Source organism: Nomascus leucogenys, chromosome 1a (assembly GCF_006542625.1).
Source record: "Nomascus leucogenys isolate Asia chromosome 1a, Asia_NLE_v1, whole genome shotgun sequence".
Lineage (NCBI taxonomy): Eukaryota > Metazoa > Chordata > Mammalia > Primates > Hylobatidae > Nomascus > Nomascus leucogenys.
The window spans coordinates 35,164,651-35,190,803 of record NC_044381.1 but is presented as its reverse complement, the minus strand read 5'-3'; the positions used below and the strand labels follow the sequence as shown (position 1 = coordinate 35,190,803).

At 46.7% G+C, this 26,153-nt stretch overlaps 1 protein-coding gene across 1 annotated transcript; it reads right to left on the bottom strand.

Moving 5' to 3' along the window:
- Positions 1 to 5,821: 5,821 nt before the first annotated feature.
- Positions 5,822 to 24,228, bottom strand: LOC101176134. Its single transcript, XM_012500681.2, has 5 exons — positions 23,920 to 24,228; positions 22,102 to 22,260; positions 17,189 to 17,306; positions 10,247 to 10,371; positions 5,822 to 6,078 (listed from the first exon to the last, which is right to left on the bottom strand). Exons 1-5 carry the CDS (start codon positions 24,114 to 24,116, stop codon positions 6,054 to 6,056), a joined length of 624 nt encoding a protein of 207 aa, XP_012356135.2. The 5' UTR covers positions 24,117 to 24,228; the 3' UTR covers positions 5,822 to 6,053.
- Positions 24,229 to 26,153: the final 1,925 nt, after the last annotated feature.

Here is a 26,153-nt window from a genome sequence, read left to right as displayed (position 1 = left end):
GAGGGAAAATGTTACTACAGAGAAAGCTTTGGCACCAAATCTTCTCACCCTGGTGAGATAGGCTAGAGTATATCCAAACCGAAGGGTCCAAATTTGTGCCCCTAGATTAACCAAGTCCATCACTAACAGTCATCCTAGCTCATTGTAGGAGCTATCATCTCCATGAACAGAATTAAGGAAGGACACTCCCAAGGAAAAGACCATAAAAGGGAAAGAAAGCATTATCCTGAGATCTGGCAGAGCAGGCTTAAATCTCCTACCTTACCCTCTCACTTAGAAAATTATGGTGGAAGAGTGGGGTTTTATAAGCTAGAATATTGCCCCAGGCCCTTGTTAGCCAACTACAGTTACAGACATAATCAGTCTCAAAAGGAAAAAGCATCCAGTAGGGTATGCCATGTAGAAGGAATAATTTTTAAAGTTTTTTGTTTCACCCACTGAAATTCTTTTTGTTAGCACAGAAATGGTAAATTACTGAGATGTGTGCAGATGCTTTCTGCTCTGGTACCATAGCCAACATCCCAAATCAATGAGGGCTCTCATTCTTGCCAAACCTAGATTCTTTCTCAACATGGTGCTCTAAGCATCTGCATTAGATAATTGGAATTGGAGAGTGTTTGAAATCCATTTGCCATTATTATCTTAGCACCCCAGTAGAGCAGTGCTCATCACCCATGATGAATCACCCATGTCAGAAAATTCCTGCTTATGAGCAGATTGTTTAAAAAGGTGTTTTAGCTTTCCTCTCCAGAGGTTGGAGCCTGTGGCCAACACACCCTCACAATTTGACCTTCTCTCTTTAACTCAAGGATGTGGATGTTATCCTTGGTACAGAAAAATCAAGAGAATTAGAAAAGTCTTGCTCAATTCTTCATTTGGACTTTAATCTTTTCCTCTTCTCTTATGTCTAGATGTGAAGCCAATGAATGGGAAGCTCAGCATTTTCCTCACGGTTTCCATGTTAATTAGCCACATAGTCTCACCTGTTCTAACTTCCATCTGGAAATATGCTCAGATACTTTATACAAACAAGCTCACCAGACAGGTGCCTACAGTGTGCATGGCAGAGGAAGTAACCCCCTTAGGAGTAAAAATAACATATATCCTGGATGAATGCTAAACCAGACAGGAAGTCAGGACAACAGACTGGGACTTTCCTGAGCAAATGTGGGAGTAAGGCCACGTTAGTCAACACTATCTCTAAGAAGCACCTGGTATCAGTCCCATACTTACAGAATGTACAAATCACAAGCATATCTCCATATCGATGTGACTTCACTTTTTCCCTCTAACCTGATATCTAGACTAGGAGCAGGCCAAGTATCTCTGATTCCATTTCCCTACTTCCCAAATTAAGGAAAAAAAACCCGGGGAAGCTTTTAAAAAAATACTTATAACATGGGACCAACCAATATGTAAAACAAGATATCCCTAGAAATGGAGATAAATTGAAGCCTATCCCTGCCATTTGGATGCTGTCAATCCCCAGAGATGGGCTGTATGGAGGAATCTTAATCTTATTTAATCCCAGCTCATTATCTCCTGGAAGCGGGCATATGTGGTTGGCATTCAGCTTGGAGATTAGTTTGTTTTCCAGATGCTGCAAGTGAGTCCTGGCACAACAGTTTGTCTTGTTGACTTTCTGGAACTTTGGGAAAGCAGGACACATGACAGAGTGAGCATTAGAGGGACCCAACTTGGGAGGTCAACAGAGGATGGTTCCAGTCTGTCTTCAGCTGCTGAGGAAGAGACCCAGCCTCCACCTAGGCTCCTACAGCTCTTACAGCTGGGACCAAGTGAAATAAAAAGAAACAAGGGATAATTGTTGAGAGATTTTACATACTTTGAGATTTTTCTCTCTGTTGCAAAGGAGGTATATTTATTTAATGTTTCTGTGGACTGATTAAAATAGGAGAGGATAGACAATGATAACTTAATAGGGTGGTGGCAAATTGGGGTGTTGCGGTCACAATCATAGTCCATTGCTCTTGGATGTTCATTATGTAGTCTTTGGCTTGTTAGCCACATGGTTAATATGAGAGAACATGACTTTTTAGCTAAGTGTAGACAGTGTACGGCAGCATGAAAGAGACATTCATAAAGACCTTGGGTGTGTGGACCTCCCATCTCGATGATCCCATGTGGGACCGAGTGGCAACAGTGGAAAAGACTAAGAAACAGTGTTGCCGAGATACTACTAGGGCTATCCTGGTAATTCATGATTTTGTCACTTGAGAGTGACAGCTGTGCCCCTGGTGGGCCTGGTCTTTGAGCCCATTGGAATAACTGGAGAGGAACAGAAAGGTTGGCCTCTAGAGGGCGCACTAGGCACCGCCGCTGGTGGAGATCAAGTCAAGGTCCTGCTTGGATTACTGTTCTCCCTGATGGAAGCAGGTTGAGAAGTTCTGGTGCCTGAGTACCAGGCGCTACTTAGATCTTCCTCCTTGTGCATAATCTCTTTTGGGAACCCCAGTCTGGGATTTCGTCTCATCCCCCATGCAGCCACTATTTGCCCTCCAAAGGCCAGTGGGACTGAAGAGTGGCACAGGCGGGTGCACGGGCAAGAGTGGCACAGGCGGCTGCATGGGCGGTTGCCTTTGTTGCAGCCTAAGCTTGAGGGAGTGGCTTGCCTTCTCTGGCCCAGAGTTAGGGTGTACCTTGAAAAAAGGGTACTCTAGAGGTCAGTTAACCACTTTCTGGCCAAGGATTCAAGCCAGGGACCAAATGGAATTCCAGACCGACATCAGCCAGCCCAAATGACTAGGCCACTTGATTAGGGTTTGGAACCACGAAAATTAATGAAGACAGTGGGCATCTTCCTGCCTTTGGTCACCCTGCTATAGGGCCACAGCAAGCAGCTACATGAGATCCAGAGGTTTCCAACCTGGCTTCTTACAGACAAAATTATTCAGGATCATCCCTGTACAGATGAGGTCAGATGGCTTAGAAGTGGCAGAACTGGGATTGAAACTTTGCTCCAACTCTTCTTTGCAATGCACCAGTGGTCTGAGAGTCAGGAGGGATACCCAGGAAAGCTCTCCCTTTGGGTCTTGATTTCCGCATCTGAAAAATGCCTGACTTACACCAGGCCTTCTTCAAATTTGACATTTAGTGATTTGTTACACTATCACGGCTCCTAATATTTGATTGAGGGTCTTGGCATTTTTGATCTTCCTTTAAACAAAGGCATTCAAATCAGGAATTCAAGCCTGTAGCCAATGAACTTTCCACCCCCGTTATGAGAAACAATCCCCAGAATCCCAAAGAAATCAAGGTCCAGGACTCACCCCAGGGGAGGATTCTGCATACGCATAACTTACTTTGCCTTAAAAAAACAAAACCTTGTGACGTCCTTCCCTCCCTCCACCTCACCCCCTTAAAGTCAATGACTTTCAACATCCTTTCCCTTTCCAAGTCCTCGCAGAATTTTAGGCAAATTAAAGCAGGAACATTTGATCTTCTTCCCAGATGTTTTGATCACAGAAGGGCCACATATGTGCACACATTCCTGGATATTTTTAGATTTTTACAGGATCCAATGCTCTAACTGCTTTTTCACTCTGTGCTTTGTGGCCACTGCTAGAGACACTCTGCCAAGGCAGCAGAGGCAGGGCTGGTGGAAGAGGCTGGCACGGGGGAGGCTTCCAAAGCAGCCCCACTCAGTGATGCTCAGGGAGACAGCTGCCTGGAGCCATTCTTGGAGCCTGCAAAACTTTAGGCCCTGGAGCCTCTCTAGCCACCAAGAGGAAACAGACCACCACCATTTAAAAAATACAGGTTACACACATACTTTCTGGGAGAATTCTGGTTGCCAGTTCTTTAAACACACACAAAAAAGGCCTCAGTAGAGAGGTAGCAAGGCACAGTAGAGAAAATATTGAACAGAAAGTCAGCAGATGTGCCTCTGGCTGGCTACATGATCAGTTACCTTTCTCTACTAGGCCTCAGTTTTTCCATGCAAAATGGGATGCATCATACTTGTAGCACAGGGATCTGAAAACTATGCCTGCCAACTGGCTGCCTGGTCTTGTGTCTAACGTTGTATTGGGACACAGCCCTGCTCATTTGTTTATGTATTGCCTGTGGCTGAGCTACAAGGGCAAAGTTGACTAGTTGCAACAGAAACCATGCAGCCAACAAATCTAAAAAAATCCTGGCCAATTAAGAAAAAATTTCCTGGCCCGTGATGTGGCAGATGCAGTACCTGATATGCCAAAAAAGCCCTACTCCCGGAGACTGGCCCTCTTTTCTCTTGGGGGAGGGGAGGTAGAAGTCGATGTGGGAAAATCCTAAAATGGGTTTCTTACTGTCTCCCAGAGGTCTCCAATAGGGTTGCGCCCACAACAGTACATTGGCACCCCCACGCTGTCAGCTTTCCCTCTCTTCTCTGTTTCCTCTACCAGTGCTTCCTGGAGTCTCTTCCTCCGCAAAGCCTCTTGCACTCAAATTTTTGACTCAGGATCTGCTTCTAGGGGTTCCCAGACTAAGACAGGATGTAACTCTGGTGCACTTTCTTCTTCTCCCTTGGCTGGTTCCCACTGGCATGAAGCTGCCCATTGACTTCTGGGCTTAGGTGAAATGCCAGAACACCTAAGGGATGTGTGTCCCTGAATAGCCACCACGGTGCTGGACAACACGCCCCAGAAGTGGAGGGGACATTGCTCTCCATGAAGTCAATCTTGATCACGGGAGGGAAGCTGTCAGACAAGCATCCGCTGCTTTTTCCCTCCTTGGGCTTCTGGGAAGTGTGCTTTCTCTTTGTAAGTCTTCCAGGGAATTTCCGGGCACTGAGCAAGCACTTCTGTCAAGAGACCTACTGTGTCTCTTTGGCAATTTTTTTGTATAGTGGAAACTTGCACAATAACCTCCAAATCTTCCTGTCTTCCTTCCTAATTTTTTCCTCACCCTAAGAACCCGGGGTTTGCACCTCTCAAATAAAGTCCCAGCACTGTAATTCTTGTCTCAGGCTCTTATTACTAGAGGACCTGGGCTAAGGCATGGCCTTGGTTTAGATATCTCTAAAGACTCTTTCTGCTGTGACATAATAGACTGGTACAAAATTCCATACTTCCAATACCTAAGGATAAAAAAATTTATCTATATCTACTGTACTGGAAATAAAACACCATTTAATTCCTACAGAGATTAGTTTCTGAGGTACACCAGGGGTTTTGCTTATTATAATTCCAATTGGACCAAGAGAGAATGTTATAATAATTATTAATAATGTTTATTACATTTTATATGCTAGGCCTTGGGTTAAGTACTTTAAAGGCATTTAGTGTTTGATCTTCACTCTAACCTTACTGGGTTCTTTTATCCTCATTTTACACAAAAGGAAGATGAAGTTCAGCGAGGATAAGCCACTTATCCTAAATTGCACAGTAAATGGTCAAGTCAGAAAGTGAAACTACGTCTGACGGATTCCAAAGACCATGTTCATAATTTTCAAAAGTCTGTCTTTTAATATATATTTTACCAATGAAAATATATGGATGGCAAATAAGCACAGGAAAAGATGCTTAACATCCTCAGTCACTAGAGAAATACAAATTAAAGCCATAGTAAGATACCACTACATACCCACTAAAATGGCTAGAATTAAAAAGGCTGACCAAACCTAGTGCTGGCGAAGATATAGAGGAACTGGAACTCTTGTACACTGCTGGTGGGAGTGTAAAATGGTACAATGACTTTGGAAAACAGTTTGGTAGTTTCTTAAAAAGTTAAACATAAATTGATCATATGACCCAGCCATTCAATGACTAGGTATTTAACCAAAGAAAAATAAAAACATATGTCTACACAAAGATTTGTGTGCAAATGTTCATGACAATTTTATTTGTAATAGCCAAAAACTAGAAACCATCCAAATGTTCATGGGCAGCAGGTGGAAGAACAAATTGTTGTACACCCATCTTCTTTTGATGACCCAGTTGATTTCACACCTCCCTCTGCACTTTCTCCAGTTGCCCAAGTATCTTCTGCCACTGAGGCCAGATCTGCCCATCTACACACTATCAGGAGAAACCAGTGGCTTTTATTTTTCATGTTCACCCTGTTGAGGGAACCCACAGTCTGGTGGGAGAGACAGATACACAAGTCAGCCATCCCAGCATCTGTCTTGTGTGATGTTCTGTGGAAGAGAGGCTGTGTGCTACCCCAGGAACAAGGAAGATGCAGGATAGCAATGAAAGAAGGCTTCTCAAATATGCCACAGCTGGACTCAGAACAGGGAGCGGGGAGTGAGTATCTGTCAGACAGAAGTGGAAGGAGAGCATTCCAGACAGGGTATGGAATCTCCTTCCTCAAGGGCAAGGACTTTGGAGTATCTGGGATGTTGATGGTCTGGTGTGACCAAAACTCAGTGGGAGATGAGGCTGAAGGGTAACCCAAGGCTAGATCGTGGAAGGAAGTCTTAGTGTCTGTGCCCAAGGGTGTGGGCTCAAATTTGAGGGCATTAAACAGGCACAGAAGGTTCCAAGCCTGGAACTCACAGCTGCAGCTCACTCTGGTGGGTTTATTCATGGGGCCCTGCTCAAATCTTCCCTAGCAAAGCTGCTTTCTCTCTAGATCAGGGTTTCTCAACAGCAACACTATCATTTGAGGCTGTATTATTCTTTGTTGGGGGTGGGGGCTGTTCTGTGCATCAGAGGCTGTTCAGCAACAGCATCTTTAGCCTCTATTTACTAGATTCCAGCAGCACTTTCCCAGTTTCCACAACCAACAATGTCCTCAAACATTACCAAATGTCCCCTGGGTGGCAAAACAGCTCCTGATCGAGAACCCCTGATTTGTTTTTCTTTTTTGTGAATATGTACACAGATGACTCCTCCTGTATTTGTCCTCTTCCCTCTCTCCAAGGCCTGGCAATGTCCTGCTTCCAGCCTTTCCATGAGGTAGACTGGATGCTGCCATTGGCTCCCTGCATTGCCTTATTTCAGCACCTATGGCTCAGGCTCCCTGCTCGTGGAGCTGGGGCTGGTTGTGGGGAAGCAGCTGCCAATAGCTCTGTCTACCTCTGGATCGGGTCAGTAAGGCACCTCATCTCCTGCAGGGCACACCATGTAGTGTCCGGGAGCCTCCTGGTTGGTTTCCCACCCCAAGGTCAGCTGGGAACAGAACTGTCCAAGCCTGTTGGCCCTGTACCCTCTGTCCGTCAGTCTCACTGTCTGCTACACTGCAGCCTGGAGGGAAGCATCAGCTCAGGAAGCCTGCCAGGGAGAGGGCGGCAGGCTGGGGACAGAGGGCAGGTGGTGGCAACTGGAGACCATGTGACTCCTGGAGGCTGTGTGTGTCACAGGGCAGAGCTGGCCACTGGCTCTTCCCTTGGCTCAGCCTGAGAAGACTTCACATGACATCTCTGTGGGAGCCTTCATGTTGTGGGCAGAGGAGAGGGAGGTGGGAGGGAAGAGAGAAGTGTTTTTAGGATCCAAGCTAGAAATACAAAATACATTTGTGAATCACAAGCTGATCCTCATCACATGACCACAATAGCTTTTCCAATGCAGAAATCAGGCTTCGGACACACATACAAAAAAATCTATCCTGCCCCTGCTATGTCTGGGCTGTGGTGGCCAAGAGAGTAAGAGAGTAAGAAAGTGGGGCACTGGAATTGGAGCAGGAGGCCAGGGAGCCAGCTATGCAGCCGGTATCCATGTCCCAAAGTGTCACCAAAACCAGAACACAAAACCAGCCCCCATTCCAGCATTTTCTACATGCTTATTCATATGGTAATCTCATAACAGCCCAATTTCCCGGTGGAAAACCAAGGCCCAGAGTGATTCCTCCATATTCCATTTTCTTCCTTCCTTAGAGTTTCCAGGGTTCAATCTATATATAAGATATATACACACACACATATATATATACACACACACACATATATACACACATATATATACATATATGTATATATGTGTATATATAATATATATACATATGTGTGTGTATATGTGTGTATATATACACACATATACATAATATATGTGTATATATATACACATATATATACACATATATACATATATGTGTATATATACACACATATATGTATATATGTGTATATATATACACACATATAATGTATATATGTGTATATATGTACACACATATATGTATATATGTGTATATATATACACATATATTATATGTGTGTATATATACACATATATGTATATATGTGTATATATATAATATATGTGTATATATATATACACATATATTATGTATATGTGTATATATAATAAATATTATATATACACATATATTATGTATATGTGTATATATAATAAATATTGTATATACACATATATTATATATGTGTATATATATATAATAAATATTATATATATTTTTTTACTTGTGCCATCAGCTCACTCTGTCTCTCTGTGCCCCCAGACTGCAAAGGGCAGGTCCTTCCTGCTGAAGGGATGTGGTGAGGATCCTGAAATTATCCCCCCTCAATAAGAGAGAACTCCAGGCAGGTTGGGGCTCACAGTCCCAAGCCTAAGAGGTTAGAACTGCACGGGACTCTGAGTCAGGCTAGTCTAAACAGCTGCCAGGGTAAGAATGGGCCTGGCAAGCCTCTGAAAGCCCTGGAGCCTCCTTCCCCTCAGCAATGAGAGGGAAACCCCGAGGGTTCCACCAGCAGCCCCACCTCACCACCCACAGCGGGCCAAGAGCTTTATTTAGCAGAACTGAAATCTCACAGACCTGGAACACGACTCCTAAGCCGGTGTCCTTGCTGCCTAAGAGGACAAAAGCTCGTGAGCGGGCTTGGCCCCTCTGGGAAGACAGCCACCTGCCTCGTGCTTGTTGATTGTCTCACCTCGAGGGTTCTTACTTTTAAAATAACATTTAATATATTTAATCTCATTACTTAAGCAAGATCTATTCAGTGTATAATATTTGGGAAATCCAGAAAAGTATCAAGGAAATTAAGTTTATCATAATCTTACCAATCAGAGACAAGCACTGTTAGAGTATTGATAGTTTTCTCCTTGATTCTTGAGTCATGGATATGTGTATAGTTCCAAAAAAGCAAAACCAGAATTATGTTTTATATACATTTTAAAAGTTATTGAGTTCTAACATACTATAGTAAAAGGCACAGTTCCCAAGTGTGCAGCTCAGTACATTTTCAATTTGTTACACCCTTGAGACCATCACTCAGATCACAATATAGAGCATTGCCAGACCCCAGTGAGTCCACCCTGCCCTTCCTCAGTCAATAGCTACACGCCACCTCCAAGAAGTCATCAGTCTTGTGACTTCCATTGTTGTAGATTAGATCTGCCTATTCCTGAGCGTTGCACACATGGATTCATACACTATGTCCTTTTGTGTCTGGCTTCGCTCAACCCAATCTGTAGCATCTGCCACAAGCCTGGCCTCGAAAAAGCATGCCACGTTGGCATGTTAAATGTATATGCGGTGCATGCTGAGGATTGAATGAATGAGTGAGTGAATGAATGAGAGAATAGGCTTTAGCTGAGGTGTGGTCTCCCAACAGGATCCTGTGTTTTTAGTAACTATAATACCTGGTGGGCCATGGGGAGAGGGAGAGCGGGCAGGTGGCTGGTGGAATAGTCTGGGTGAGAAGAGGCAGCAACCCGAACTAGAAGGGAGGTGGTGGGGACAGTGAGGAGGGAGCAGGTTGTACACGCCTGTCCCTTCTGCCTGGCACTCATGAGCCCCATGAGCAGCAGAGACAGATGTATTTTTAGAAATCCCCTCACACAGAGCAGCCACTCGACACCGTGTGGCTGCCTCACTGCCACAGAGTCCCAGGGACCAATGCCAAGCCCTCACAGGGGTCAAGCTTCTGGGCTGTGAGCTCACGACCCCCTACCGCCCTGCTGAGCAGGCAAGAATCATGCTCAGGTGATGAACAAGCACAAGACAAGAGGACCCAGATGACCCTGGAGAGCAAGCACGTGGCTCATTTTCCAGACCCCACTGGAAAATGCAAGCACGTGGCTCATGGAGAAATGGGTGCTGTTGCCCTGCACCCCCAAAAAGAGATTCTTACTCCCTAGGATCAGAGGCATGGCATGGCTCTGAGCCAGGGTAACCCTGTTCAGTTTAAAGGTCCCAGGGTTAGAAAAGACCTCTCTTCTGCCCTCACCCCTCCCAGTGCTTGAGCTCCCTTTGACATTCTTTTCAACACGGGCTCAGCTTTCATGCCTCCTTTTCCCTTTACTCCATAATCAGCGCACTAGACTTAGCCACCACTATCTCTTGCCTGCTCTGTCTTGCCACCTTCTCTCTCCGTCTGCTCCTGCTCCCTCTTATCCTCTTATCTGTCTCACCCTGCAGCCGGGGGTCAGTGCTCTCCATAGATGTAACTTGTGACAAAGTGGCTGGACCCTGCCAGAGAAGGAGCAATGTTATTGGAGAGGGATGGAGCCAGAGCAGCAGGAGAGAGCTGCTGGGCCATGCTGGTGGGAGGAGGAGCCACGGAAAGGACAGTGCCCTGGGAGCCACCAGCAGCAAGGGTAAGATATTTAATGGAGGGACAGGGCAGGCAGTGCTTGGATGGCACAGGTAGGTCTGGTACCAGGCAGGATTTTATTGTTTGATGAAGATTCATTGCCCTTGATTCTTCTCCTTGGGCTTGTACTTAATGATGGTGAGAGATGAGGAGGATGAAGGGGAGGTGCTTACTCTTTTTCCTGAATGATAAAGCTGGGAGCTGGCGATAGCTTTGGGAATATAGGAAATCAGTTTTCAGAAAGCTATTGGGGTAAAAGATTGTCATGTTATAAACTTCTAAACTACAGATGAACAGGCTTGAACAAACTGTTAGAACACCTAGTGATTATTGAGAGTGTTTCTGCAGTGTGTGACTTGGCGTGGTTCGTTCGTGCTGTCCCTAAGAACAGTGACATTTCAGATTAGCAGTATTTTGGGGTTCCACTTGGAAAGAGCCCACCCCTCAGCTGACTGGTGCTGTCCTCCGCTGGGTGATTTAATGGTCAGGCATGCTCGGTGGAGGGGAAGCAGCATCACAGCAAGGCACCTGTACCCATCTGCCAGTTTGGATGAAGGGCCAAATCACAGGGTCAGTAATGCTTCTTGGACAGAGAACATGAGCCGAGCAGCTGTCCCTGCCTGCTATCCATGAGAGGTCCTCTTACCAATTCAGCCTCAGGGAGGGAGAGAGTCCCCTGTAGTCAGAAGGGTATGTGAGTGTCACAGCTAGGGGCAGAGGGAGACCAGGGAACCTGCCCTTAGCTGCTCACACAGATATGAATCCAGGAAGCTGAAAGGGAGCCCTTTCAGGCCAGGATGGAGGATACTCCCAGCATCTCCTATGGCCAGATGCATGGGTCCTTGGAGCACTCAGGGACCAGCCTAGGGGAAGAGATGGGAGCTAAACGTGTTATAGTTAAATAATTCCTAGATTGCAGAACATCTCCCAGCTTCATTTTTCTGTTTTGTAAAATGAATATAAATGAGATGAAGGATGCAAAATGCCCTATAAACTGAATGGCATTCTTTGAATCTAAGTCATTATTTGCCCTGAAATTTTTGCATTTAATATTTTTGTCAACAATTTGGAGGCAGATACTGGATGCAGGCTTATCAAATATGTACAGAAAATAAAGCTGGGAGGGCTAGCTGAAACACAAGTATGCAGGACTCCAGATTGCAGAATCTGAAAGCTCAGCCCTCCCCTGGCTTCCTTCCCCTGGATGCCTTCTCTGTGTGACCCTCAGAAAGCCCAGTGCCCCTAACAGAGCTCCATTTCTTCGTGGTGTGGCTGCTGCTTCTCTGTAGTGGGCAGAGAGGCCAGGGATACTCCTAAACACCCTACCGTGCTCAGGGTTTCTCTGTCTCAGCAGTATTGACATTGTGGACCAGATCATGGTGTTGTGGGAGCTGTCCACATGGTAGTATGGTAGGATGTTTAGCAGCATTCCTGGCCTCTACCCTATAAATGTCAGCAGCACTGCTGCTCCTCTCTCTTTGACAAACAAGTGTCCCTGGGGTACAAAATTGTCCCTGGTTAAAACCTCTGCTCTAGATTCATCCTTTGCACTTCCCTGCCTGCATGGTAGCTCCTCTGGTAATGTTAAAGTTCTTAGTTCCTTAAATAAACAAAGCTTTTCCACATCTTTCCCAGAACTTTGCATGCACAGATCCCTTCCCACTCATGCCTTTGCCGCTTCATAAAATCCTGTGTATCCTTGAAAACTCATCCGAAGCATCCCTTCCTTGCAGACGCCATCCCAGATGCTCCCAGACAGCTAGTGCACTCACAGCAAAGTTCTCCTAGAGCCCTGAGTGCATGGATTTTATTTTTTTTGCTTGTAATGGTCTCTCCCACTGGACTATAAGCTTCTTGAGGGTAAGTCCTGGATCTTTCTCACCTTTGCTCCCCAGTGCCTGGGAAGCATGACCTAGCACAGAGTGGGTGCTTAGTGAAACCTCCTTGAGTAACATTGTTTAATGGATCACTACTGGCTGGTCACGGGACATACAATTCTGTAGGCAAAAAGCATATTTTCTGGATCTTAATCACCCAAAGGGTCCAGTACTCCACCCTCAGGCATCAGAGCACCTCATCTCTTTTGCAGAGAAAAAAATAACTTATTTTAATCTCCAGGATGCTAGAGAGGTTTAGAGAAGTTTCCTCCTGTGAAAACCTTTTTCAGGCTCTGCCCTTGAGAAAACACTGAAAGGAAGGCAGCAGGTAGCACTTTCTCTTTGAAAGATGCCTGAGGATGGGTGCCAATCCCAGCCAAACTTTCTGCCTGTGTTGGGAGCAAGGGGCTCCTCCTAGTCTTTCTTGAATGCAAATGTGATCCGTCCGGTCCAACAGCAAAGCCCCGCCCTCCACTACCAGGACTCTGGGCTGCGGGACTTTCTCCAGCTCTCCCCTCTGCATTGTCAAAACGGGAACAGACTGAGCAGAAGGAACACGTTTGGTGCTGAGACCAGAGCCAGGGCAGTATGCAGCAGATCCAGACAATCTGCTCCGCTCCTCCCAAGGAGAGAGGAAAGGCTTTTATTTCTTGCTGACAACCAAGTCTGCAATGGGAAAATCTCTGGGGGACCAAAGCTAAGCCAAGTGAGAGATGCACGCCCCACACTGGTGTGCCTCACCTGCCTTTATACGGCCAGGCTTCAGTGTGTGTGTGTGTGTGTGTGTGTGTGTGTGTGTTGGGAGTGGTGGTGGTGATGTGCATGCATTAAAAGAAAACTCATGAACTGTCAGACATAAAACATCAAGTGTCCCCACTGCTTGGACACCTTCAGTGACAGGGACTTCTCACTATCTTAACAACTGTTAGACAGCTCTGTCTAGTAGAAAGCTTTTGGTCACTCTGGTGGTTTACCCTTTGGTCCTAAGTCCAATTCTTTGTTCTGTTTAGAATTGGTCCAATCCTTTTTCCCCAGGAAGGATTGTCAGAGGCAACCACTTTACCAGCCAAATCCCTTTCTCTGGCTAGAGACTCAGTTCTTTCAACTCTTTTCCATGTGACTCGGTTTTGAGACTTCTCCCTTCCTGATCACCCTTTTTCATCAGTGCAATAGGTAATACAATACTCTCATTTTTTTCTGCAGTTCTCAGAGAGCAATTTATTTAGGGTGGACATGTTTTCCATGCAGCTGAAGAGCAACAGAATTTTGAAAAAAGGCATAATGGAAAAGTTGTCAGCATGCAGGATATAGGTCCCTTTTAGATTGTGCACATCCCTGCCAATTCTCTCTCTGACGTTTCTCACTACCTCTGACTTCATCTCTCACTACTTCCTCCCATGTGTCTTCCTGTACCTCTTTGTACACCACCTTCCAACAAGATTGGACTCTTGTGCCATTCCTCAAAACACTAGGACCAATGAGAGGAAGCCAGAAGAAGTCACCTGATACCTGGATGCCTGGCTTCTGGATACGAGAAGCAACTTCTAATGGACGAAGAGTTCAACGCTGGGAAGGGTAAAAGGGTGACACCAGTTGGGGGTGAGCTCTCCACTGTGAAGGTGTGCGGACAGAGGCTTCTGGTAGGGAAGTTCTTGACAGACCTAGACTTAATGAATCTGCTAGCTACTTGCTGTCTCTTTCAGCCCTGTGATTTTGTGATTGTGAGCAAAGATTCCATAAGGGTGTGTGTGTGTGTGTGTGTGTATAATGGGGACTCTGGGGTATCCTTTTGACAGCTGTGGGAGAGGGAGCAGAAAGCCAGTTCCTTCAGCCAGGCAGCCGTAGGGCTGGCAAGTGAACATGCCTGACTCAGTCCGTGGCTGAGCAGAGCTGCTCAAGAAGAGGGGAGGCACAGCATGGTGACAGGCAGGAAGAAAGAGGGCCTGGTGCAGTCTCCTATGCTGGGGAGCTTGCGGGTCAGGAGGATTTTGAGGGTCAGTGTCTACCCCTGCCCCCCAACTCAGGGGCACAAGGCAGGTCTGTAATTGGTTCGAGTGTGTGGACAGTTCTGAAAAGTGTAGGCCTGGAGCCTGTGACATTATTCCGGAACAATTTGCCAGATTTCTGGACACGAGAGTGGCCACTGGTCTTATCATAAATGTGGGACGTCAGCATTTTCAAAGACTCCTGGAGTCTCAGGTCTGGGAGGACCTGTCCATCTTTCTTGTTCAGCTCCTCAGAAGCTGGCACACCATCACAAGCTATCATCCAGCCTTTTCTGGAACATCTCAGCATTTGATTAAAAGAAGTAATGGATGGAAATTATCTCCCACTGGCAGGTAGATAAACAAATTCCTTCCCTTTTCTTCCCTGTGAATGACAGAAAGCTCACTGCCTTCTGAGGCAACTCATTCCATCTTTGGATGGCTTTGAGCTGAAGTCTGTTTAGTTGAGTGCTCTGTAGAACATATTCTTATCACTCTCATGTTATCTGGAGAATCAGATGTTCTTATTACTATTGCTTATGAGAAATATTACTACTTACAGCCACTGTTAGGTGAGCTCTACTTTGTTCCAGGTACCAGGTTAAGTACTTAACTAAACATGAATATCGGGTCTATGGAAACTTCAAATCCCACTGGGCCATAGCTGGATGGTCCCCAGAAGTCAATCTAGTTCTCATGTTCCTGGTTAAATCAAGGCTGAGACCCTAAGCCACGAACTTAGCTCTGTCATGGTTGAATGAAAATAGTCTTCCTAAAGGGGGCTGCGGCCACATGGATTTCTGGATACACCCATTTTCCTGTGGTTTCTGGGAAGCCAGTTCTGCACAAATGTGAAGTTAGTGGCTAGCCCCATGGGTCACCCAGAGAGCTTACCTAGAATTGCCCCATTCTTCCAGTGCCAAGAGGTCAGGAGGGAGTAGATCAGCAAAGCTAAAGCCTTGCTCTTGCGTCTCTCCTGAATTCCCTAGGAGGCACTTATGAAGCAGGAGTCTAAGAGGCAGCAAATATGGTTCTGTATTGAGGCTCTGCCACTTTCTGTGCAGCCAGGTAAGCTATTGCATCTCTCTTGCCTCAGTTTCCTCATCTAAAAATGGATCTAAGAATTGTAGCCACCACTCAGGGCTGTTGTGAGGACGTGGGGGACTCAGCTGGTGACAATTGGTGTCATGATTTCCCTCACTTTAGCCAAGGTGGACCAGGTGAAGTTTAAACAAAAAGAAAAGTTCTGCATGGTTCAGGGGAAATGAAAGGACTTCTCTGGCCACCTTAGACAGCAGAGAGGGACAAATGACAGTCTTAGATCAGATTCCCTAGAAGCAGAGCCTGAGGCAAGGATTTAGGTACATGTGATTTACTGGGGGAGTGCTCTTCAGGAAAAATCTGCAAGGGAGAGAGGAAAGGAAGCAGGACAGGAGCAGGCAGAGAGACAAACACAGGCATGGTAAAGGGCCAGGCTACCAGATAAAATACAGGCTGCCCAGGTCCATTTGCATTTCTGATGAACAGTGAGTAATTTCTTACTATAAGTATGTTGCAAGTCTTGCATGAGGCCTACTTATACTCAAAATGTATCCTTTGTTTATTTGAAATGCAAATATAGCTGGGTATCTTGTATTTTTATTTGCTAAATCTGGTAACCCAGTCTAAGCTAGTCAATCAGCCCCATTTGCCCAAAACTGATGGGACACGGGAATTTCAGTGTAAAACTGAAATTCAGGCTGGTCATCATAAACTGTGATCTCAGGGAAAGCCAGCCTTGGCCTGATTCTTGGAGAGGGGGTAGAAGTGGACTGACTCTCTGGAGCCTAAAGCATACTGCAGAGGTGTCCCTTCCTGAGGGAAGGGGACTGCCATTTTGCATTTCTGTGTCACTTAGTCATTGCCTGTGGTGGCAGTGATTGGGGAGCAGGTATGGGGAGAAAGTTGTAACCTCGTGGAGATGCAGCTTCTGTCTTCTGAGAGCCATTCTCTGGAGAAAGGGGGCATCTGTGACTCATTAGCAGGCAAACAGGTGATAATTAGCAGCTGGGGGCAGGGGGGGTGCACTCATCCTTAAAAAGGGAGCTGGTGGGACACCATAGCCTCTTCTACATTGTCTGTATCCCTCCAGCCCAGAGGCTCTGCTCTACCCTCAGAAGAGGTGAAAACTAAGCCTGACTCAAATTCCATGGATGAGCAGCACATTTCCTCTGATTGTAGGCTGGGTGCCAGGATAACTCCAGCACAGACCCGTCTGAGATGGCTACCACGTTCACAGAGAACACTAAGGGCACAGAGAAGAGAGCAGGGGTGAATTATTCCTGACTGGGAGAAAGAGGGCCAGACAAGATTTCACATAGGGAGCAATATCTGAACCTTGAAAGTAGGTGAAAGTCTGATGAGGGTTGGGGGTAGAGAGGTGGACTGGTGGCTGGTGGCTGATGGGTAGTAGTGATGAGAAGCTTGTAGCCAAGGTGGGAAGGTCAAAGTCATGGAGGTCAAGGTGTGCAGGTCTTCTCATCAAGTCCTCCAAGAAGCAGGTACAAAGAGCAGAGGCCTCTTTCCCCCAAACTGGCCCCTAAGCCAGGTGAGCAGAAGGCCTTCCCAGGCTGCAGATTCTGGGTCAGGTTTTGCCTGCACTGACAAAGCATCTGGTCTCCGCAAAGTGCCGAATGATTTATTTTCCGACCAAGCTAATGCTTTGAAAAACTGCTGGCGGCCCTCCTGACCTGGGGATGCCCGGGCACCTGGGGAACGTCCCAGCTCCTGGCGGGGAGGCCTCGCCACCCAGGCTTGGCCCAGATCCATGGGAAGACAAGCTTCCTTCTCACCTTTCCAGTGTGTCCTGAAACCAGAAGCCCCATGACACTGGCTCCTCTTTCACTGCTCTGGGATTTCGGCTCTGGCCAAGGCAGGAACACCCATGCTGCAGAGAAGCCTGAGAAGCCACTGGGACCAAGGTGCAGGGAGGGTCAGCTGGGGAGAGCGATGGGATTCGTCCCAAATCAGTGTCCCCATTTCTGAGCTGAGCTCAGCCTAGCATTGCTAAAGCTCAGCACCCGAGCCTTCCCACTGGCTCTGTAATTTCTTTTCAGCCCCTTACTGAGGAACACAGGGCTATTGTGCCTTTGTTTCAACCACTTACTTGCTGTGTGACCTTGTACATGTCACCTGGCCATCCTGAGCCCTCTCTCACATCCTCACTAAGGATGAAAACATCAGCACTAGTAACTAGCAGTCTTGTCGCGTTCGCCAGCTTTCAAAGCAGCACACTCACATGCATTCTCTCATTGCAACATCTCTGCAAATTGTGAAGTGGGCGAGTGGGCAAGGGACATTATTATCTCTATTTTAGGGATGAATGTGACTTGGCCTTGTGTTACAGCTGCTAGACTCCTGGGCTCAGGACCCCTGACACTAGGACACCAAGAAGACAATAATCTCTTATCAGAGTCTCCAGGAAATGTATGAACCAGAATCTGCAATTTTAAAGGCTTGAATATGGGGACTCAGGGGGCATTTGGTTCCCACATGTTTAATGACACTTTCGGAAACTAGGCTACAGAGGGCAGGACATCCTATGATGGGCTCTGTATTCTGTTTCCAGCACAGTCTGATGCGGATTCAAATCTCAGCTCTCCTTTCTCAAAAATGCAGTAAAAATATTTCACTCAGAAGCTATAATCCAAATTGACTGTTGGGAGGAAAAACATGGGATTTGACAACATGGGGTTTCTCTGGAACCCTTTAGTGCCCGCAAGGCCTTTCCTGGTGTCCTTTTTAGATTCTGACATGTCTGTATTTCAGATGACTCATCAACTGAAGAAGTAGACCAAGAAAGTGCAGATGGGGTTCTGAGGTGGGAAAGGTCTCTTCTCACTGGGGTGGGGGGTGAGGAGAGGAGCAGAACTAGGGAAAGAAAATAACAGAAACAGTGCTAACGAAGACTGCTGATTTTTAGAGAGCCGAAAGGTAACAATGGGGGAGGTCTGAGATTTGGGGCCAGCATGCAGTCGGTAGCCAGACACATAGATTTAAGTCCCAGCACAGCCACTTACCAGCTAAGTGAATTTAGGCCAGTCCTGGATCTCTGTGGGCCTCAATCTCCTCACCTGAAACCTGGTGCAGGCAGGACCACCCCTTCGCTCCGTTGTCAGGGTTCAGATGTCCCTGCTGTCCAACATGGCTTGACTACAGCAGGCACTTAATATGTGCTAACTCCGTGCATCCCCCCTCCTTTTCATAAGTGGATTATGCATCTAGGAAATATGAAACCTCCTTTCACCCAAACAAAAACTCTGTCATCTTAGACAAATCTGATAAAATTAACTTTTAAGTTGAAAAAGTGTTCTGCATGAATGATGACCCCATTGACTTATTTTCCTCTGACCTTGCTCACCACCCCTCCCCCAACACACACACACACACACACACACACACACACACACACACACCTTCCCCTCCCACCAGTAAAACTAGATTGGCATGAGGAGAAAAGGCCAGGCTGTCATGGTCCCAGCATGCTGCCCACAAAAACTTGGAGTCAGAACAGGCCAATATGGAGCCGCTGGGGACTGGGGTCTCTGCTGGTCCCCACAGTAGCTGCCAAGAACAGTTCACAGCCCAGCACGTGGCCGCACTGCCCACTCTGCTCCGTGAGGACAGGGCCTCGCCGTCCCCTGAAGGACTCTGGCAAAATGCCTGCCAAAGACCTCAATCTGATTAAAGATAGTAAGGAAATTGGAGAAAGGAAGAAATAAACGAAAGAAAAATGATGGAGGGAAGGAGAGAGAGAGAAGGAGAGAGGCCCGGTACAAGTGTGAAATCAGAAGAACAGACTGAGGATGGTGAGATGCATGTGAACAGTGTGACGTGGGCAACCCCCACAAATAGACCTTCTGTTAAAAATAGCCTTTGTCTAAATGTGGAAAGGGTGTAAATATAGTAGCGGTTTCGGCTTACTACGGAGCCGCCCCTGCTCCAAGTAACAGAGGCTTATTATAGGAAGCGTGCGTCAGCAGCGGGAGGGGAGGAGAGGGATAGAGAAGCCCCGGGCCGTGGGTACAGTACCCCCCAGCAGGAGGGGGGTCAGCCAGCCAGCGTCGCCCTATTGGGGGCAAGCGGCCCGGATGGCTCTGAAACGCTCTCACAGAGTTCCTCTGGGCAGAAAACTCTAGCCGAGCTGTGGGAGGAAGGGAGGAAGGAAGGAATCGCTGTGCTGAAAAGGATCTAGGCTTGTCTCCGCGATGCCGCTCACTTTCATCTGGGATTTCAGCAGGCATTGCGTCCTGTGTGCAGCAGGCTGCTCGCTCCTGGACACCGCGGGAAGTTTTCAAAGGAACCCCCTGGAACGACCAGCCTGCAGGCAAGCCAGTTTCCTCAGCCCTGAGTACAGAGGACAAACGTCTAGAAAATCAGTGGAAAGTGCCAGAAAGAAGTTTGATTCAAGCTTTTTTTTTGTTTTTTTGTTTTTTTTTTTAAGACTGGGTTTTCATGTCTGTGTCTCTGGTATTACGTGCTAAGTAGGTGCGTGGGGCACAGTGGCTGGACTCCTGAGCTGGACAGCTGGGAGTTGCTGCAGGCACTGCCTTCCAGTATGATGCATGACCAAGGGAACAAAACTGTTCTGGGAAGCTCACTGCTCTGCTTTCTACAGCTACAGAGATGGCCAAGGGTTGAGTGCCCACGTGGGTGTTAAGACCTGCTCCTGCCTGTGTGTCTCCCCTCCAAGCCTTTGGGGGCCCTCATTATCCCCTAGTCTGTCACCCTTTAACCCAGTGCCCTCTCCTCCCAGCCCAGGACATGTCCATGCATGCATCACTATCCACACATACAGCCCAACACACATACATGCACTCATGCACACCCACATTCAATTCGGGCCCTGCGGCCCTTTCCAGCAGCAGCCCTCACACTCCCGGCCCCCGGCATCTCACCCTGGCCCTGCACTCTCATGGAGTCCCTTCATCTGCTCTGCCCCTGCCCTCTGGCTCATCACTAGCCTTGAGCTTGCCTCTTGGATGTAAGGCAAACCTGGCTCCTCCAGGTGGATTTGCACTTCTCCTCGGATACGATTGGGGCTTGTGTGCTTGTGCTGCCCCTCAAGCCAGCCTGGGTGACCGCCTCACTGCTCATGCCCCGGATTGAATGCTAATGCTTTTATCATGTTTCACCGACCTGCTCCTCAGGACTGATCTTCAACCTGTCAGCTACTCCCCAGCATCATCCAAACTGCCCTGAAAACCACCTTTCCAAAATGCAGAGCCAGCAGTGTCACTGTCCCACTCAAAACGCTCTCAACAGCTCTCCACTGCCTGTAAGATAAAGTCCAAACCTTGGAAGGCCCAACTTGACCCCCATCTGCTTTTCCAGCTGTGTCTCCTACTACCCTACCCTACCCTATACGGTGCCTACACAGGGTCTGAAGGTGGGTGATTACATTCAGGAATCTCCCCCTTCATGCCTTTGCAGGGACCATGCTGTTTCCTTGGGGCTACAATACTTCTCCTCCAAGTCTCTGCACATCAGGATCCTACCCACCCTTCAGGGCCCCAGTTCCAGAAGGCTGCCCACTTCTTCTGAGAAGCCTTCTTGGATCTATCTCCCCTCCCACAGCAACTACCTTTTATTTTTTTTTTCACTCCTTCTGCAAACCCAAGTCATTTTTGTATATTTGGAAAATGAATCAAGAGGCCCACTACTGCATCTGGGTGTGGTGCCCTCCCCTGCCTTCCAACAGAGCCTGCATGTCCCTCCACCACCAGAATGCTTGTTACTCTGTGTTGGAGTTGCCTGTTTATCCACCGGTCTCCCCACTGGAGTCTAACTTCTTAGGGAAGGGTCTGGATGACCTTGTTCAGGCCATATCCCCAGTGCCTAGCACAGCACCAGGCTTATTACACTAAATGAACTAGGCCTCCAGGGCTCTATACTTCTGCTTGTAGTGAATGTTTGCATTCCTCCCAAATTTATGTTGAAGCCCTAATCCCCAGTGTAATAGTTTTTGGAGATGGGGCCTTTGGGAGGTAATGAGGTGATGAGGACAGGATCCTCGTGGTGGGATTAGTGCCTATATAAAGAGAGACAGGAGAGAGTGTGCTTTCTCTCTCTGCTCTCTGCCATGTAAAGACACAGCAAGGAGATGTCAAGCCAGGGCCCTCCCCAGAATCTGACCATGCTGGCACACTCAACATGCACTTCCCAGCTTCCAGAACTGTGAGAACGAAATTTCTGTGATTTCATCTACCCAGCCTAGAGTATTTGTTATAGCGGCTAGAGCTGACTAAGACAACTTCCTTATCTTTTCCAGATGTTCCCATCTGTCTTCAGCCCCCTCTGCTATTTTCTGCTGACCCTGCCATTGGCCCTGACACTGGTGCGAGAGCCACTTGGGTAAAATCCTGAGATGCTGGGCCTGGAGTCAGAAGAACTAGGTGAGAGTTTCAGCTTTGCCTCTTACCTGCCTGCCAGTGGGCAGTTCATTTTTCCTCTCCCAACAGTCTTCTCAGCCATGAAAAGAAGTGACAACAGTCACTGCATGGGGTTGCTGTGAGGACTAAGTGAGAGTGTGGAGCTGAAAGCCTCTGACAAACTGTGCAGTGTTCTTCAGATGTCGGGGCCTTTGTTGCAGCCCTCACCTACTCTCCACCTCGGCTGTGCTTTGGAAACCTGCCCAGGCACCAGCTATGTCGACTCCCGCTGCCATTCGGGCCCATAAGGATGTCCTAGAAAATACTTTTGCCACCTCTCTATGTTAACAGCTCGAAATCTCCAGACACTTCTGATTACCAGGATTTTGAGTACATGACGGTTTTCTTCCTCAAAATTCTTAAATAGCAAAAAGGCTTGAATGACAGTCAGGACTGGCAGAAGTTGGACTGTCATTGTGAACCAAGGAAGGAGGCTGCAAAAGGAAATGGGAAGAAAGTGGATATGCTGATAGCCAGGCTGGTGCTCTTCCAGGTAAGTCTACCTGCCCTGGCCCCAAGCGGCCCTGTCCTGGGCTTGGCTGGTCCTGCAGGTTCCCAGGATACAGCAGAACTAGTGGATGGCCTGGAAAGCAAGTATTTGGGCAGATTGTATCTTCTGCCTGGAGAGAATGTGAATACTGTGGAAAGAGCCAGGCCATGAATTCTGCAGAGCCCAGCTCCAGGTCCTATTCTGTCCCCTTACTAACAGGGTGCATTGAGCAAGTCTCCTAACTCATTAGACCCGCAGTCCTTCATTGCTAAATAGAAATAATTTTGATGAGAATCAAAATCAAATGTGATCATTTATGAAAATTGTATGCATAGTACTTGTGATCAATAAATAGCAACTGAAACTAATTCTAAATCTATTTCTCCAGACTAGTATTTCATACTGCTAGGAAACAAGCAAAGACAAGTGATTTAGAAAACTAAGGTGCTGGGGTAGATATTTTTTCTTTAATACCTCCCAATCAGCACAAAATAATTTCCACCAGGTAGGCTGAAAAACTTGCCATGGGAGCAAGGATTTTGGGGGAAGGCCAAGAAAGTGGATCACTGTTTGATTATACTAGAAGAATAAGAGCCTCAAATTGCTTAGGATCTCCAAAATTTGTCTTTGTAGCCCATTAAATAGAAATTCTTACAGCTAGGATACAGTATATGTTTTCAGATGACACACATTAATAGAATTACATTTTGTACTGTGGGGGCTTCTGGCAAAAATACTTTTCACCAGTCACCAATCCATAATCAATCTATACTTCTGCAGCTATATTCCCCTCCCCTATCTGAATCTTTTTTCTATATGCACACATATGTGCTTTCATGCAACACATAGTCCTGTGAGTAGGTGGGATGGGGGTGGGTGGTAGAAAGGACAAGAGCTGAAACTTTGAAGGAAGACATTTCTGTTCAAACCATGGCTCTACCTTGTATTATCTGAGTGGCATGTTGGGGAAAACATTTAAGCTGAAACAAGGATTGTACCTACAAAACTACCTGCTTATCTACCTCAAAGATAGTTGTAAAGATCAAAGATACTGTGAGCAAAATGCTTATGTAGTGCTAATGGGCTAATGGTATTGTTGCGTAAATTCACAATATGCATACATGTAGATATAAATGCTCATCTATATATACAAATATACTGTTCATATGCGTGCACACTGACAAATAAGCATGCATTCCTACATATGCGCACATTCAAATGCAGAATGGAACAATGCCTGTGCACCTTTGCTACATAATCTAATTGAGATGTAGAAAATGTATTTTTTTCCTAGGGGTGGTGTTCTAAGACATCATTGAGCCTGAGTTCCTATAATGTTCTGGGTAAGAGGACCATGGATGTGGGGTACAAGGCTTCTGAAGTAGAGGTGTGGGCCTGAGGCCAAGTACCTGATGTGGATGTCCAAGCAAAAGACATCAGGATTGGGCAGGTGTGATGGACATTAGAATATGTCTCCTGAGGAGGGAGCTCAGTTGATTATGGCCTCCAGCTGCTTGCACCCATATTTATGTAGAGGCCACTCTTCCTGTTGGCTGCTTCCAGACAATCAGCAACTGAGTGTGGCAGGGATACTAAGGCAGACCTGTCTCCAAGAGACAGGGAACTTCTCTGATAGGTGACTTTGGCTTGAGGACTCTCTGATTGCCTTGCTATATGCAGTCTAGGAGCTTCCACCCAACCTTGCTTCCCTCCCTCCTGCACTTGGGTCAGACTTGTATCAAGGTGTGATGGCTCTCCCAGCCTTTCCTCTCTTCTAGCCTCTACCAGCTCCCTCCCCATTTTTATCTCACAGATGTTTCCCTTAGTAAAATCCTCTGTATGGTTCGTCCTGTCTTGGTGTCTGCACTGAAGGGGAGTGTAAAATCCCAGATCACAGAAAGAGCCCAGATAACCTGCACATCCACTCTGTGAGGTAGGGCTTTTGAGCCTTCTTCCAAGGTGAGGGAGTAGGTCTGACAAGCTCTATGACTTGCCCAAGCTCATAAGATTAGAAAGCAGCAGAGCCTGGTCCGGAACCCAAGCTTCCTGATCCCCAAATCCCTGTTCTCTTCTGCTTTGCACTGTCCACCAAGCACTTTCCCAACAGTCTTCACAAGCTTCCTATCATATCCACAATTGTCCCTGTGAAGAGGCAGTGCAAACTCACCACTCCCATTTCGAAAATGAGAAGCTGAGAGTCAGAAAGGCCAAGTCAATTGCCCAAGATCATTGGTTAGCAAGTGACAGGGCAGGTATTTCAACCCAATTCTCCTGCCTCCCAACCCAGGTCTGCACCTTTTATCACCCTCCATGCTACTTTAGCTCCTGCAAGAAATCTGGGAGTTGCCTTCTCCACCTGCCTGCCACTCCCCACAAATTCCATTTTCCCCCTCTTCCTAGAAGCACAGGCCCCAGGGTCGGGGGGTCCTGGCTGTGCCCAGTACGCAGGGGCCTGGGGTCCAGCCCAGGGCTGTGGGGAGAAGCCGCTACTTGCCACTGTTGGAAACCCACCGCTGAGCCTCCTTCCTTTTAGCTTGAAAGTGCTCTAGAGTTTCTGTGCTCACAATGCATCTCTTTGGAAGTCTGCCCTCCCAGGGTTGCCATGGTGACTATTTTGGTACTGTATGCTAGAAAAAGCTGAGGCACCTGCTGGTCACACCACCAAAACTTGTCTCTCTGAAAAATCAGCAGATGGCATTTGTCAGAAATTCCTACTTCTTGATTAATTTGGGAAAAAGAAGAGTGTGTGGCAGTGCTGATATCCTTTAACCTGGACCAGGCGTGTTGGTGTTTCAGGGAGGATGTGAAAAGCTATGCACAGACCCCATGAGCTTCTTCTGAAGTGGTGGGTCATTTAGTTTTCCCAGAGAGGCAAAGAAGTTTGGTGATTTGGAGCCTAGTAAATGAAAACAAGAGAAAGACCAGGACGTTGCTTTTGTATTAAGAAGAGTTGAAATTTCAAGGCCAGTTTTGAAGAGGCCTATATCTCACTTCTAGTAACTTCCATGAGTTCTCAAATATGCCTCAGGTTGGGTCCAGCTTTTAATTAGAGGGATGTGTTGAAATCACAAGTTAGATTCAAATCACAGTTCTGCTACCTATTAATTGTGTGAACTTGGACAGGTCCTTCAGCCCATCTATACCTCCATTTCCTCATCTGTTAAACAGTGATAATAACAACATTTACCTCATAAGGTTGTCATGAGGATTAAATGACATAGCTATTGTTGTTATTGTTATTGACTAGAATTAAATCTAGGCATAGAGAAATTAGCAAGTCCATATGCTCATATAGTTTTACATACAACTTTGCAACTATGCTCCTGAAAGTAAATCAATTAATCTCACTGTCTCAGTCTAAGCAGTGATATTACAGTTGGAGCAACATTAAAAAATACAACAAAAACTTCTGGTGCACATTGTACAATGTGTTTCCACCTTACTTGTTATCTTGTTCTGCTTCCCTTTTCACAGTTTGCAATACTATTTGTTCCCAATGTTACTTAGCAAACTTTGACTGAACTGGTTCCCTAAGCATGCATTGACTACCACCTCTGAATTTTGGGCCAGGCACTTAAAAGGGTTTTCTGCAGAAGGAATTATGTAGTTTACTGCTTTTCTTTCACCCATTGGTTCTCTATGAGGAATGAGCCTCAAGTTCCCCACTGGCAATTTTGTTTTATCACAAGTCCTGGTAAGTCCTGGCTGACAAAATCTGGGTACTCTCCTTTCCTGTGGCCATATCAGACATTGCTAATCAATCAGCATTCTTCTTGCTGAATTTTGAAGGACCTGAGAACCTTCCAGAAGTCAGTGCTCAAGGCAGCCACCACTAAT

Bases quoted from the DNA above. Each gene is read 5' to 3' on its own strand.
- LOC101176134 (XM_012500681.2), bottom strand. From the start codon at position 24,116: ATGGGGAGGGAGCTGGTAGAGGCTAGAAGAGAGGAAAGGCTGGGAGAG. The intron at 22,261-23,919 runs GTCTGCCTTAGT...TTCCTTTTGCAG, and splicing joins TCCCTGTCTCTTGGAGACAG to CCTCCTTCCTTGGTTCACAA. The intron at 10,372-17,188 runs GTGAGAAGGAAG...CTTCTCTGGCAG, and splicing joins TTTCAGGACACACTGGAAAG to GGTCCAGCCACTTTGTCACA.